General features: G+C 37.0%; 1 protein-coding gene across 5 annotated transcripts in view; it reads left to right on the plus strand.

Moving 5' to 3' along the window:
• The window catches only part of ANKRD12 (ankyrin repeat domain 12), a 130,687-nt gene that overhangs the window by 65,315 nt on the left and 51,329 nt on the right, over positions 1–14,043 (plus strand). For all 5 annotated transcript variants that reach the window (XM_040479399.1, XM_040479395.1, XM_040479397.1 and 2 more), the window contains one exon: positions 2,395–2,537. In XM_040479399.1, the coding sequence (XP_040335333.1) occupies positions 2,395–2,537 (143 nt within the window). The remainder of the gene's footprint in view (positions 1–2,394; positions 2,538–14,043) is intronic.

Raw genomic sequence — 14,043 nt, forward strand, 5'->3', positions numbered from 1 at the left:
AACAATTTGAAGGTTATCCTTTCTGTACATTTTTATTACCATCTGCATAAAATGAGCATTTATAGGCTTTTAAAAAATTAAATCATCCCATCTATATCTATTGGTCTGTAGTTCTACAAACTGCCTTTTTTACTTAATGTGTTACAGATATTTCTGCCAGTACAGATAGGTGGTTCCTATTTTATTCAACAGCTGCAATAATATTGCATAGTGTAGATTCCATGGACAATAGTTTAGTGAACACTCCTATAGAAATGACTTGGTGTATAGTTATACAAGGATTTCAGAATTTCATAATGGAAACTGTTAAAGGGGCTACATATGCAAATGGCCATCCAAAAAAAAAATTTCTCAATTTATACTACCATCAAGAATACATAGAAGAGCCCTTTTCCTCTTCACAAAAGTTAGATATTATCAATTTAATTATTAGCAATCTGACAAATGGAAAAAATTGCCAGATCTAGCTTTTTGCCCATTTGTCTAATGGTTTGGCAGTATTACTAATATGTAAGAGCCTCTTGTCTTTAGTATAGGTTTTAATTCTCTGTCACATATGTAAAAGTTTTCACTGTGGCTGTGTTTGAATTTTTACTTCAGTGTTGTTTATTGTATTTAAAGTTTTAATTTTTTATGTAATCGTATCAGTTAATCTTTTTATTTATGGGTTCTTTCTGTTTTTTGTTTGTTGTAATAAGGGCTTCTCTGCTCCTACATAACCCTCTGTTTTCTCATTCCCATATTTTGTTTTTGTTCTGTTTTTAAATTTAGCCCTATTAGAATACACGTGGAATTTATTTCTCTGGTGTGAGTGGGGAAGAGGGCAATGTACAGGGTCTCCTTTAAAGAATGAGACACACAATGCACTTTGATGTAACAATTCCACTTCTAAAGACTTAACTTAAATATTTAGATATGGATATGCATGAAAATTTAGTTGTAAGAATATTTGTTACAGCATTGTTTTTAATATTTTAAAAACCAGGAGGCACCGGGGTGGCTCATTCAGGTAAGTGTCTGACTTTGGTTCAGGTCATAATCTCACGGTTGGTGAGTTCAAGCCCCATGTCGGACTCTGTGCTGACAGCTCAGAGCCTGGAGCCAGCTTCATATTCTGTGTCTTCTTCTTTGCCCCTCCCCTGCTTGTGTGCGTGCGCTCGCTCTCTCTCTCTCTCAAAAATAAATAAACATTAAAAAATAAAAAAAAATAAGAATAATCTAAATGCCCAGGAATAAGAGCTTATTTAAATAAATTACAGTGTACCAACTAGTCCTATACTATGTTGTATAAAAGTGTAATGACATGGGAGATTATTTTTCACTTCAGTAAATAGAAGAGGGTTAAACAACCTTCCCAGCTTTACTTTAAAATTACATACCTGAGAGAGGTGCCTGGGTGGCCCAGTCAGTTGAGTGTCCAACTCTTGATTTTGGCTCAGCTCATGATCCCAGGATCCTGGGGTCGAGCCCCACATTAGGCTGGACGCTAAGCATGGAACCTACTTAAGATTCTCTCTCTCCCTCTTTGCCTCTTCCTGCTCACGCTCTTTCTCTCTAAAATAAAAAATAAATTAAAAAAAAAGAGAGGCACCTGGGTAGCTCAGTTGAGTGCCTGACTCTTGATTTCAGCTCAGGTCATGGGTCTCATGATTCATGGGATTGAGTCCCAAGTCAGCTGTGTACTAGCACAGAGCCTGCTTAGGATTCTCTTTCTCCCTCTCTCTGTGCCCCTCCACACTTGTGCTGCTCGCTCTCTCTCTCAAAATGAACTTTAAAAATTAAGTATTAGTAAAAATAGAAAGAAAAAAATTACAGATCTAAGAAAGAGGTTAGAATTAGGCTAGATTATTCAAATTTTTATATCTGTTGGAATTATGGGTGATGCTTATTTTCTGTGTTGTATTTTTTGTTTTCTAATTTCTTTCATTAACACAACTTTTTTTTTCTATCACCAAAGTTATTGTAATGATACATTTATTTTAGTTAAAGTAGGTATTAAGTCTTGGAAAAATGAAAACTCTTAAAACATAGAGGCTTTTGTTTGCTGAAATCCCCTAACAAGCTTATTAATTTTTTCCTTTTTCTATTCTTTTTCCATAGTTCAGATGATTATTATACATTACAGCAAGTTTATATTTATTGGATAAGCTTAAAAATTTAATATTTTGGTAAAATATTTAGCCCCAGTGGAAATAATATTAGCATAAATAAATCTTCTGTAAAATTGGTGGTATTCTTAGGTGTTTATTTCCAGTAGCTTGTTAATCATTCCTTTTTCCTTCAGTACTGTGTGTATTAGAATCCATATATCTCACTCATGCAGCTATGTATGTAAAACATATTTTTTTAATTAGTGTAAATTAACCATATGTTAAATTAATATGCTAACTTTAGGTTGGACACCATTGCATGAAGCTTGCAACGTTGGATATTATGATGTTGCTAAGATACTTATAGCAGCTGGAGCAGATGTTAACACACAAGGATTAGATGATGACACTCCACTCCATGATTCTGCTAGTAGTGGGCACAGAGATGTAAGTATGATAGAAAAATCAATATACATTTTCAAAATATTAACTCAGCCCAGAGTAATTGAGTTCACTTCTTCGTCATTACCATCTCATATTTCACCCGTTGCTTGGTGAGCTCATCTGTATTTTATTTTCCCTTTTTCCTGCCTTCTAATTGCTAATTCATATTGTAGTCAAATTTAGTGTTTTATCTAAAACATAAGATTTATTCAACTTGATAGTTAATTAAACAGGTTGGCAAAATTTTATTGCAAGGCCATTCTCCTGTCAGATAGCTAGATGCAGCAGTTAAAACAGGTTTTACTTATAGTGAAAATTTTACCGTCTTGCCCTATCTATATTTTTCAGACTTATTAATATTTAATGGTCTCTCTCTCTACAACCTTCATTCCTGAATGTTAGCTGGTATTATTTATTTAATATATTCAGATGGTTTATATGTATAGTAATAAAAACATAATCAAACATGATTATATATGCTTATAAATTAATGGCACCTTTGAACATCATGTTTAATTTGTTTTGATGTAATTTTATGAACCATTGTAGGTTTTAAATCCATTTGCATTTTCAATCTTTGTCATGCTGATATCCAAGCTTAAGCCCATCTCTATTGTAATGAAGTTCATGTTTTAAGTGTCTTTAATGCTTAATTGCATTGTGGTAGTCTGCTTACAGTGAGAGCAAATCAGTCTGGGGCACTATTAGGAATGGTTCAAAAGCAGGATTTTGTGTTTCAAATAAAAGTAAAAACTATGTAAAGAGAAAACCTATTAAAGAATATTTGGATATAGTTTAGAAAGTTGAAAAGTACCTTATAGCTTCTAAAGATAACTGCAGGCTCCCTCCCCTTCTTCCCCACTTCTCAGTATTTTTAGCCAAAAGCAACTACTGTTTATTTATTTTTTAAATGTTTATTTATTTACTTTGAGAGTGAGAGAGAGAGACAGAGAGGGGGGAGAGAGAATCCCGAGCAGGCTCCACGCTGTCAGCACTGAGCCCAACTCAGGGCTCACTCCCACAAACTACGAGATCATAACCTGAGCTGAAATCAAGAGTCGGCCACTAAATCGGCTGAACTACCCAGGCACCCTGCCAAAACAACTAACATAGGTGTTTCTTCTGTATTTCTAGCAAGATGAAGCTGTCTTGCTTTTTAATTTTTAGTTTTTATTTTTTGACCTCCTGCAGAAGATTTTATTGCTGTTCAGATATTCACAGAATCTATATTATGTAGTCTTTACTAGCCTTTATTATAATTGTATTTTCTTTTTTGGATTTTTTTTTGTTTGTTTTATTATCTGGGTTAATATATTGCCTTTTCTTCTTTTGTTAATTTAGTTTTCTATGCGTCTATATTTGTTCTTCTCTATTCTCTCTGATAAAACTCATTTAGCCTGTAAATAAGGTAAAGCACATTGATCAGTTTATTATTTTTGAGAAATACCTGTGGGATTTTTCATATCCCTGTATATAAGATATCTTGTATCCTGATCTCTTTGGGGCTAGTTGCTCTCTAGATCTGAGGCATAGATGCCGTCCTAGAATATCACTTAACCATTAATCCCATGTGGGATTTTCAGTCTTTCCACGAGATTTCTAGTTTCTGGGTGCCCATCTTAACTTTCATTAATTAAATGGTTTGTTCTGTTTCCTGCATGGTCATGGATTTCCCCAAGATCCTCATTGCTCTGATGTGGTGTATTTCTCACATTAGAGATCTTCTGTTAACTTCTGGTCGTTCATATTTGACTGAAGCTCAAAAAAGCCTGACTGACAAGATGTGTAATGTACGGAGTCTGTTGGCTGGTGAGCTTTTCTGTAGTGTGTCTGGTGGAACAAGATGGCTGTTTTGTCAAAGTCTCCTAAATGTCAGTATTCATAGGTTCTTCTCTTGGTATAGATAGTTTCTCCAGAAAGCAATATTCTACTTTCCTGTCTGGATGACAGAAGAATGTTTTTCTAGCTTCCTGGAAGCCAAGCAGAGGAGGAGTTTTTGTTCGACAGTGGTTAAGAGGAGACTCTGAACTCATTCTGTCTTAGAGAAACTTACATTTAATTCTCCTGACTTACAGTCAGATACCATTAAACTGTCTTCCACTGCGCTATCTAAACCCAGAATCTTACTTTCATTTTGAGAAAAACTTCTCTTCTTCAGGGATGGAAAAGGTGCATTCACCTGACTGTGAAGGCTTGAGAATAGAAGCACCATCATTAAAATTAGTACTTCCCTGGTACATCTCAAAGGCCTGAAAGTTTGAACAATGACCACCATATGCCAGGATCTCATGGCAGCCAACGTGTAATTCAGTTCAAAAATCCTGTTTTAGAGTTTTTAGAGTTTGCTTCGTAGGACCACTCTATGTACCATAGGTTGGGTGCTGGGATTCTGAGACAGAAATTTGCAGGTGCTTGCAGAGATAGGAGGAAAGAGGGATGTGATCTCAGGAGCAACACCTGTTAGGATATGACAGCAGCAGGATAGAACAAAGGAAGAAGTTGTGCAGCTGCAACAAAAGCTTCAGCCAGTGTCACAGGGAGTCATTGATACAAAGATGCACTTCGGAGTTTGCTCTGATTTGAGGTAGGGGCTAGGTCTATGTGCGTGCACATGGATCAGTCAGTGAATGCAAGCTGCTGATGGCAAGGAGGCATACACCTTAAGTGGTGCCACTCCCAGCAGTTGGGGGTATAAGCATCTTGGTCCATTTAGAAGGTATCTGAGCAGTGCACACCATCCACTAGAACCTTCAGACGGAAGCTTCTGCCTGGCACTGCTACCTGGCTCTGTGGATCCATTTGCAGCTGCCTCTCCACTCCAATGCACAGTACAGGTGGGACTCAGGGAGACATACCATTCCCTACCACTAGTGAGCCTGCAGATCTGTTTCCATGACTGCCTTCCCTCCCTGCTTACCCAGCAGCAAATCCAGTCAACCATTCATTCTCAGGTTTCTCCAGGCAAGAGTCAAACACTGTGTGAACCCCAGACTCCGGACACTTGGGTAAAACTTTCTTTTCATGGTGACCTAATCCCAAGTGAACCTATAAAGTCAGGAAATTCCCTTTTAAAAAATGGCCTCACACATGGTTTTCCTATTGAGTAGACCAATGATGGTGATTGAAGAAGAGAAGGAAGGATTTGGTTATCTTTAGCAAGTCTGGGATTATAGTGAGCATTTCTTTTCAAGCTGGATGAACACTTAGTCTTCACTACCATCACGTTTAATACCTTGTTGTACTTTGAATTTCATGAAGTCAGCAGTTTCTTCTTGAAACTGTGCCATGAGTAACATTTACTTTGAGGAATACTTGAACAGTGTGCATAGAAGTGGCACCGTTTCATTACAAATGAAGATGTAATTGCTTATTGATCTGAAAAACATTTGTAACTACTGAAATTTTTCATATTAAGGGAGACTTGGTAATGGAGTGTCACATAAATTATTTATCTGAGGTTCTTGTAACTGCATTTTTAGGTAGTTGCATTTATTTGTCTTCTTTGAGTCAATAGGCTTCAGTGAATATTTCCCAAAGTCAAATAATAGGAAAAATCAACTTGGTGACAAAAATGGAGATCAGATTTTACTAATTCCTCAGTAAGAAAAATCCTCGGTATTCACATGATAAAATGACTGGGGTATGAAGCTAAATATGAATAACTGGTCTGTTTTGATCTCTTATTTTGTGGTGTTATTTTGTGAACTACATTACATTAACGTCTCGTGGTAGTATTTGTATTTTCACTATGGGACAAGAAATGTTCTAAATGCTTTATACGTATTGGTTCTTTTAATCTTCACAATAAGCAAACAAGCTTCTGATGTGTCTTGTTAAGACTGTGTAGCCTGTTCCATTTCAATACCCTCAGCCTCTCCATGAGCGTGGCAGGGCATTGACATAAGAACTCCTGCTCTTCCCAAGTTTATTAAATTGATGTGACTCCAAATTAAGGGACCAAAAGAGAGGAATCTCCATGTCTTTTTAAGACAAAAATGATATGATGATTCAGTGATCTAGGAGAGTTGCTACTTAATGAGTCTCCACTCTAATAAGAAAGATAGGACATGCTTTATAATGTCCTAGATTGCATTTTGATATCCTCTCATACCTTTCTGCTAGAAAATCCCCTTTTCTCTTAAGCAGCAAACATTCTCTGCCCTATTTTCTTTTTTGACATGCAATAAAAATTTCAGTGTCAAGCTGCCTGTCTTAAAAGGCACATTTTACCCTATTTGACGAAAAAAGTGGAATTTGGAGTGAAGATAGATAGATACGAATTCACTTGTGGCCTGGCCAATTTACTATCTGTGTGATTTTGAACAAGTGGCTTTTCTCCTCTGAATCTCCATTTCCTTGTCTTTAAATTATATAACAAATAATACCTATCTAAAGGGGATATTTTGAGGGAAAAAAGACACTATGCATGTAAACACACCTTGAAATCTAAAATGGTATAGAAATGTCAGAGGTAGAAGATTAAAAGGCTACCTTTATGTTACTGTTTTTCAAAAATACTCATATTTTAGAAACTAGAATTTGGAACTAAAAATGCTATTTTTCACATTAACTTTTTTCTCTAAGGTATTTTTTATGATTCTTAAAGAAGTTCTAATTTTTAAAAAAAAATGCAGTGTATAAACATTGTTTTTCCTGAACTGGTTTTTGTTTACCATTGGACTAGTCTTTTCTGCTCCCTTGGCCATTGTATACACCTGTATATACCTATATAGCAATTCCAGCATTTTTTTTTTTTAACTGATGTACTTGTGTGTTTCCTGTACTGCACTGTGAGTAGCATGCATATGGCCTTTTTAAAAAAAAAGATTTTGGGGCGCCTGGGTGGCGCAGTCGGTTAAGCGTCCGGCTTCAGCCAGGTCACGATCTCGCGGTCCGTGAGTTCGAGCCCCGCGTCAGGCTCTGGGCTGATGGCTCGGAGCCTGGAGCCTGTTTCCGATTCTGTGTCTCCCTCTCTCTCTGCCCCTCCCCCGTTCATGCTCTGTCTCTCTCTGTCCCAAAAATAAATAAAAACGTTGAAAACAAAAAAATTAAAAAAAAAAAAGATTTTTTTTAATGTTTGTTTATTTTTGAGACAGAGAGAGACAGAGCATGAACAGGGGAGGGTCAGAGAGAGAGGGAGACACAGAATCTGAAACAGGCTCCGGGCTCCGAGCTGTCAGCACAGAGCCCGATGCGGGACTCGAACCCACAGACCGCGAGATCATGACCTGGGCCGAAGTCGGAAGCTCAACCGACTGAGCCACCCGGGCGCCCCTGCATACAGCCTTTTTGTATGGATTTGTGTTAGTGGCCCCTGGAGCTTCTTGTTACATAAGACTTAACATATAACACTTACTGAGTTCTGCATGCATGCATGTATGGTACATGGATGGATGAATACATAACTGAGAATAAAGCAGAAAGAAAAAGACTTAATTTATAAGACCTGACAATTATATAGAGTACATTTCTTTCTCACTGCATTTATCAGAAAGTGACTTATTTTCTGGCTCTGCTATTTAAATATTGTACTTCTTGCTCTTTTTTTTAAACGATATTCTTCTTGATAGCTTATCAAGGATGAATTGTTTTTCTTTAAAGTGATAAGATTTCCTAATTTCTAACTATAATGTTAAAGAATTATGCCTTGTTAGACATGTTTCTGTGAATACAAGTTTCTAAATGTGCACATAGCTGCAAATATTTCCAGAGGCTGACCTTTGAGCTCCTATACTTACAGGGACTCAAACACTATTTCCAGTCTCTTTCCAGAGGGAGACTGGCATGCTACTTTCAAGAGACCTTTGCTTTTCCTCCTACCAACATGCCTAGGATAGTAGGAGTCACAATTCAGAGCTATTGAGAGCTATTTTCTCCTTGTTCTTTTACTTGTGCCTAAGAAGGAAGAGGGAAATGAGAGGCACCAAACTCTCATTTGTGTATATTTGTACCATTTATTATGAATCTCTACCTAAGAATTAAATTTCTTTAACTCAGTAATACCTCTGACAACTGCAGCCATCCATAAAACATTTCCAGGGTGGGAGAAGCTGAAAGATAGCAGTTTTCTTTCCTGTTGTAAATTATTTAGACTAACATAGCTTACTAAGAATCTAATCTTTAGCTTACCTTTTGCAAGTGTATATAGTATTTCATGATACATACTTTTGTGATTGCCTTATTTCTAGTTCTATTTTAGATATCTGTCCATTCTTCATCGTTTTTACTTATTTCAAATTTGTTGGCTCTTGTGCTTTAAGCAGCTTTGTTTTATTTTTGTGAGAGAGCATGAATGGGGGAGGGATAGAAAGAGAGGGAGACACAGAATCCAAAGAAGACTCCAGGTTCTGAGCTGTCAGCACAGAGCCCGACACAGGGCTCAAACCCATGAATTGTGAGATCATGACCTAAGCTGAAGTCAGAGGCCTAACCAACTGAGTCACCCCGGGACCCCCTTTAAATCCTTCTGGAATAAATAATGATTTGCATATGTGGAAGTTCTGTAGAAGATTATTTGGGTTGGGGTTTTTGTAACATTTTAAATTAACCACCTGTCCCTGATTCATCACAGTCATGCAATATGTATTTGCTGGTTATTTCCTAATGGGTGTAGAAAGTTTTCAGCGGTATCAAGATCCTACATTTTATTTATTTATTTTTTTTATCCTGTGGCTCTAGCCTAAGGAAATAAGCTTAAAAATGGAAATTTTTCAACTTATAAAGATGTACAGTACAGTTTTATTCATATTAACTACAAGTTTTTACTTCAGTTACCTTCTCAAACCCCTAAAATGACAGTAAGAGGAGATTCTAGATGACAGATGCACAAGGACAAAAAAAGAAGAAACAAGAAAACCAACATTTTGGGAGAAGAGAATTAGAAGAATGAGTGGTTACTGATCTAGAACAGGATTTGGCAGACTTTTCTCTAAAGGGCCAGATAGTAAATATTTTAGATTTTGCTGGCCATGTGCCGCCTCCACCATACTTTCTCTGTCTACCCTCTTTTTTCCCTCTCTCTTCCTTTGAACTAATTCTCCTATATAAATCCTTTTTAAAGTATTTTAAAAAAAATATAAAAAATTACTTTTCATTGGCTAACTCCTGATTTATAGAAATCAAAGAAAATTGAAACGAAAGCCATTCAAATGCAGAATCCCAGAAAGACTAGACCTCAGGAATTGGTGGTGCTTGGTACTTCTGGAAGTGCCTATTAAGATAGGACTGAAAACAAGATAGTTGTATCAAAGTCTTTTTGACCCTTCTATCCCCTTCCTAACCCTACATGGCCATATGATTACACCTCTCCCACCCCAGCAGATGATGGGAGGTTGATTTCCTGGCAAGTATAAACCATATATTCTGGACTGACATACATACCACAAGAATAGTTGAGAGTAAGGATAAAGTGTAAGTTAACTAAGTGAAACATATCCAGTGTTAAGAACCCAGCCTCCTTTCAACAACCAAAATGTTGACAGTAAGGCTTAGAGTTTTAGGCATGAGTTGAAAGATTTCTCCACAGGAAATTGAACTAGCTGAGAGAGGAGTCTGATGAAATGGTCCTGTTACATCACACTAACATGAAGTCCATCTGTCAACAAGTCCTAACCATGCCAACAAAACTTTCAGTAAGTCTTTTTAGTGGCTTACTCTTAAGTGTGGACAGCCAGTGATCCACCTGCATTTGAGAAAAGTCTCTAATATGGATGATAAAGATCAAAACAAGCAAACAAAAATGTAGGAACTTGGAGGACGAAATAATGCCATGAGGAAGTTCCCCCAAAGCCATCAACTTCCCCAAAGAGTTAAGAATTTATTGTAGCTATGAAGTAAGAGCTGAATGCATTAAACAAGGAACAGTGAGTGAAGGAAAAAACCTCCTAGAAGTTAATAATATGGTAAAAAATGAAAAATGGAGCACAGTTGACCCTTGACCAATACAGGTTTCAACTGCATGGGTCCCCTTGCAGATTTTTTTCGACAAATATGGTATAGTACTATACAGGTATTTTCTTTTCCTTGTGGTTTTTTTTTTTTTTTTTTTTAATGTTTATTTATTTATTTTGACGGGGAGGGAGGGCACAGAGAGAGAGAATCCCAAGCAGGCTCCACACCATCAGCACAGAGCCTTAACACGGGGCTTGACCTCACTAACTGTGAGCCAAAATCAAGAGTCAGATGCTCAACCAACTGAGCCACCCAGGCAATGTTTCTTAATAACATTGACTTTTCTCTAGCTTACTTTATTGTAAGAATAAAGCATATGATACACAAAAACCCACAAAATATGTGTTAATTGACAGTCTATGTAATTGCTAAGGCTTCCAGTCAGTAGTAGGCTATTATTAATTAAGCTCTTGGGAGTCAAAAATTAATATGTGGATTCTCAACTACACAGGAATCTGCACCCCTAACCCCCATGTTGCTCAAGGGTCAATTGTTTGAGGATTAAAGATAAAGTTGAAGAAATCTCCCAGAAACTAGGAAGCAAAAAGACAAAAGTGAAGACACAGAAATGAGAAAAAAGATTACTTTAAGAAACCTAGTATCTTAAGAGTTCTTCGAAGACAGAACATTGAAAACAGAAAGGATATTAAATAAAACCAGAAATTTTCCTAGAACTGAAGGAACATGGGTCTTCAAATTATAAGCATTCAGTTGAATGCTCAGCACAATGGATGTAAAAAGACCAAGATCAAGATATATTATCCTTCGGACGCTGGGTGACTCCGTTGGTTTCACATCCAATTCTTGGTTTCAGCTTGGGTCGTGATCTTGCGGTTCATGAGTTCAGGTCCCATAGTGGGTGCTCTGACAGTGCAAAGCCTGCTTCAGATTCTCTCTCCCTCTCTCTCTCTGTTCCTACCCCCTTGTGTGCTCGCTCTCTCAAAATAAATAAACTTAAAAAAAAAAAAAAAAGATACATTATCCTGGAATTTCGGAACAACAGGGGCAAAGAATGTCCTGAAATTTACAGAGAGAAGAAACAAATCATTATATAAGGTAAAAAAAAAAAAATCAGAATGGCATCAGACTTTTCATTAACAACCCTAGAAGCTAGAAGATAATGGAGTGATACCTTCAGAATTGGAGGGAAAATTGTTTTTTAATGTAGATAAAGGTATATTTTCTGACATGTAAAAAAATCTCAAAATATTTACTTCTTCAGGAATTTTCTGGAGTTGGTGATTCAACAAAATAAAGGGAGTAAATCAAAAAAGAAGATAGGATTGGGGCACCTGGGTGGCTCCATTAGTCAGGTGTCCGACTTGATTTCAGTTTGGGTCATGATCTCATGGTCTCATGGTCATGAGATTGAGCCCAGAGTCAGGCTTCTCGCTGAGCATGGAGCCTGCTTGAGATTCTCTCCCTCTCTCTGCCCCTCCCCCACTCACGCTTGCGCATGCACGCACTCTCTCTCTCTCTCTAAAAATAAACATTAAAAAAAAGTCTGTAAAGAACACAACACAAAATTGAGGAAAGGGTATTTCTGGGGTTATAGGATGAAGGGAGCTGACAGCTGGGAAGCAAATCTTAGAGAGCAACCAGTCCATTTTAGAGCACATTAGAAGGCTTGGAGAAAGGAGTCTGTAACAAAAAATGAGAGTATACTGAATCGAAGAGGACTGTATTTGTAGCAGAATGGGGGATGAATTAAAGATGGTTATGTAGAAAACTAAGCAAATGAAAAATCAAGGCAGTTAACTCCACAGGGGAAAAATAAAGTTGTGTAAGAACGGAAATTTAGCACTACTTGGCTCAACATTTTTATTAGGCCTAATGATGCACAAGAAATACATCTGTAATTATGTTAGAATGCTAGGAGGAAGGGAAATGTATGTGTATGGCAGGGGAGAGGATGAGAGTTGGTGACAGATGGCTGAATCCACATCTTACATTGTAAGACAATAGGCAGTGCCTAAAACTGAAAAATATGGAAGAAGCAAACTTAAGTGTGTTACTTAAATATGTGGAGATACATTTTGGAGATAGTCATTCTTCACCAGTGGCCTTGAAAAGCTAGCTGATCTTTTAAAATCGTAAGCATGTGTAATTTGATAAAAATTAGCAAACAAAAGGGATAAAATATTAACAGTTGGAATCATGAGTTATTTGTTTTTTGATACATTCTTATCTTTCACATTTTCTAACTTGATAGTTTATTCTTTCATAGTCCAGAAAGAATTTTTCCATTATTCACTATGAGTCTTAATTTTTCTTACCTATTTTTCATTTGTTAGGAATTCCTAATTTACAACATCTTGTTTCATAAGGTTTCTTTAAAAAGACATTTATTTCCTAAATACAAGAAAATACCATTGTTGTGTGTTGGGAATAAATATTTGATCTCACATGAAGTTTGTGGTCTAGAATAAGGGTAGAGAAATGTGTTAATTAATTATAGTATAGATTTGTATATATAGAACACACAATGGAAATAGAAGGTGAAAACAAGAAGAGACTGTAAGCAAGCAGGATTAATAATAATTGATGTAGACTACAGTGAAAAACAAGGGCCAGTGCTGACTCCCAGCTTTCTGGCTGTAGTGACTGGGTATATATAGGTGCTAGTCACTAAAATAGAAATAGATAAAAGATAAAGTAGATGTTTTAATGAGCTTTATTTGGGATCTATTGGTTTCAACTATTACATTGTAGTTGCATTATATTTATTACATACAATACATAGTTATTGTATTTGCATTGAATACAAATATATTCATCGATATATCCAGGATATTTGTGTTTGGAGCTCAAGAGAGAGGGCTAAGAAAGAGCAAACAAGAGAATGAAAATAAATGAATGGATTGCAAATTGTCAATCACATTCAGAGTGGGTGAGATCTCCAAATAGATGGTGTAGACCAGAGCATGGGACTGTGAATCAAGGACAGAGCCCTAGGGAAACAATCATTGGCTTAGATCTTTACAGATCCCATTTCATGGGACTGATGAACATGGGAAAGATGGGACATTGCAGGTAGAAGAATGAAGAGCCATAAAAGTCAAGGTCATAAGGGTGAACATCTTTTCAGAAGCTTGACTATGAAGGAAAAAAGATTTGACTAGAGGAGGGGAATATAGGTTTAAACAATTTCTTGTTTCATCCGTGTTTCATTTCTTTATTGCCATTTTTTTTTTTTAAGATGAAAGAGACTGACTTCTAAGAAAGCCAATCAAAAAGAGGTTTAAAAACATGGAAGAAGATAAGCAACAAACAAAAGAAATGAAATAACTAGCCAGGCACATCCTGGTTTTGTGGAGCCCAAAGTTTACTGTATGTGGTAGGAGACAAGAGAGCTTAAGAACTGTGTCAAAGTATGGGGTGCCTGGGTGGCGCAGTCGGTTAAGCGTCCGACTTCAGCCAGGTCACGATCTCGCGGTCCGGGAGTTCGAGCCCCGCGTCAGGCTCTGGGCTGATGGCTCAGAGCCTGGAGCCTGTTTCCGATTCTGTGTTTCCCTCTCTCTCTGCCCCTCCCCCGTTCATGCTCTGTCTCTCTCTGTCC

This window comes from Herpailurus yagouaroundi, unplaced genomic scaffold, assembly GCF_014898765.1.
Source record: "Herpailurus yagouaroundi ecotype Mexico unplaced genomic scaffold, PumYag 142, whole genome shotgun sequence".
Classification (NCBI taxonomy): domain Eukaryota; kingdom Metazoa; phylum Chordata; class Mammalia; order Carnivora; family Felidae; genus Herpailurus; species Herpailurus yagouaroundi.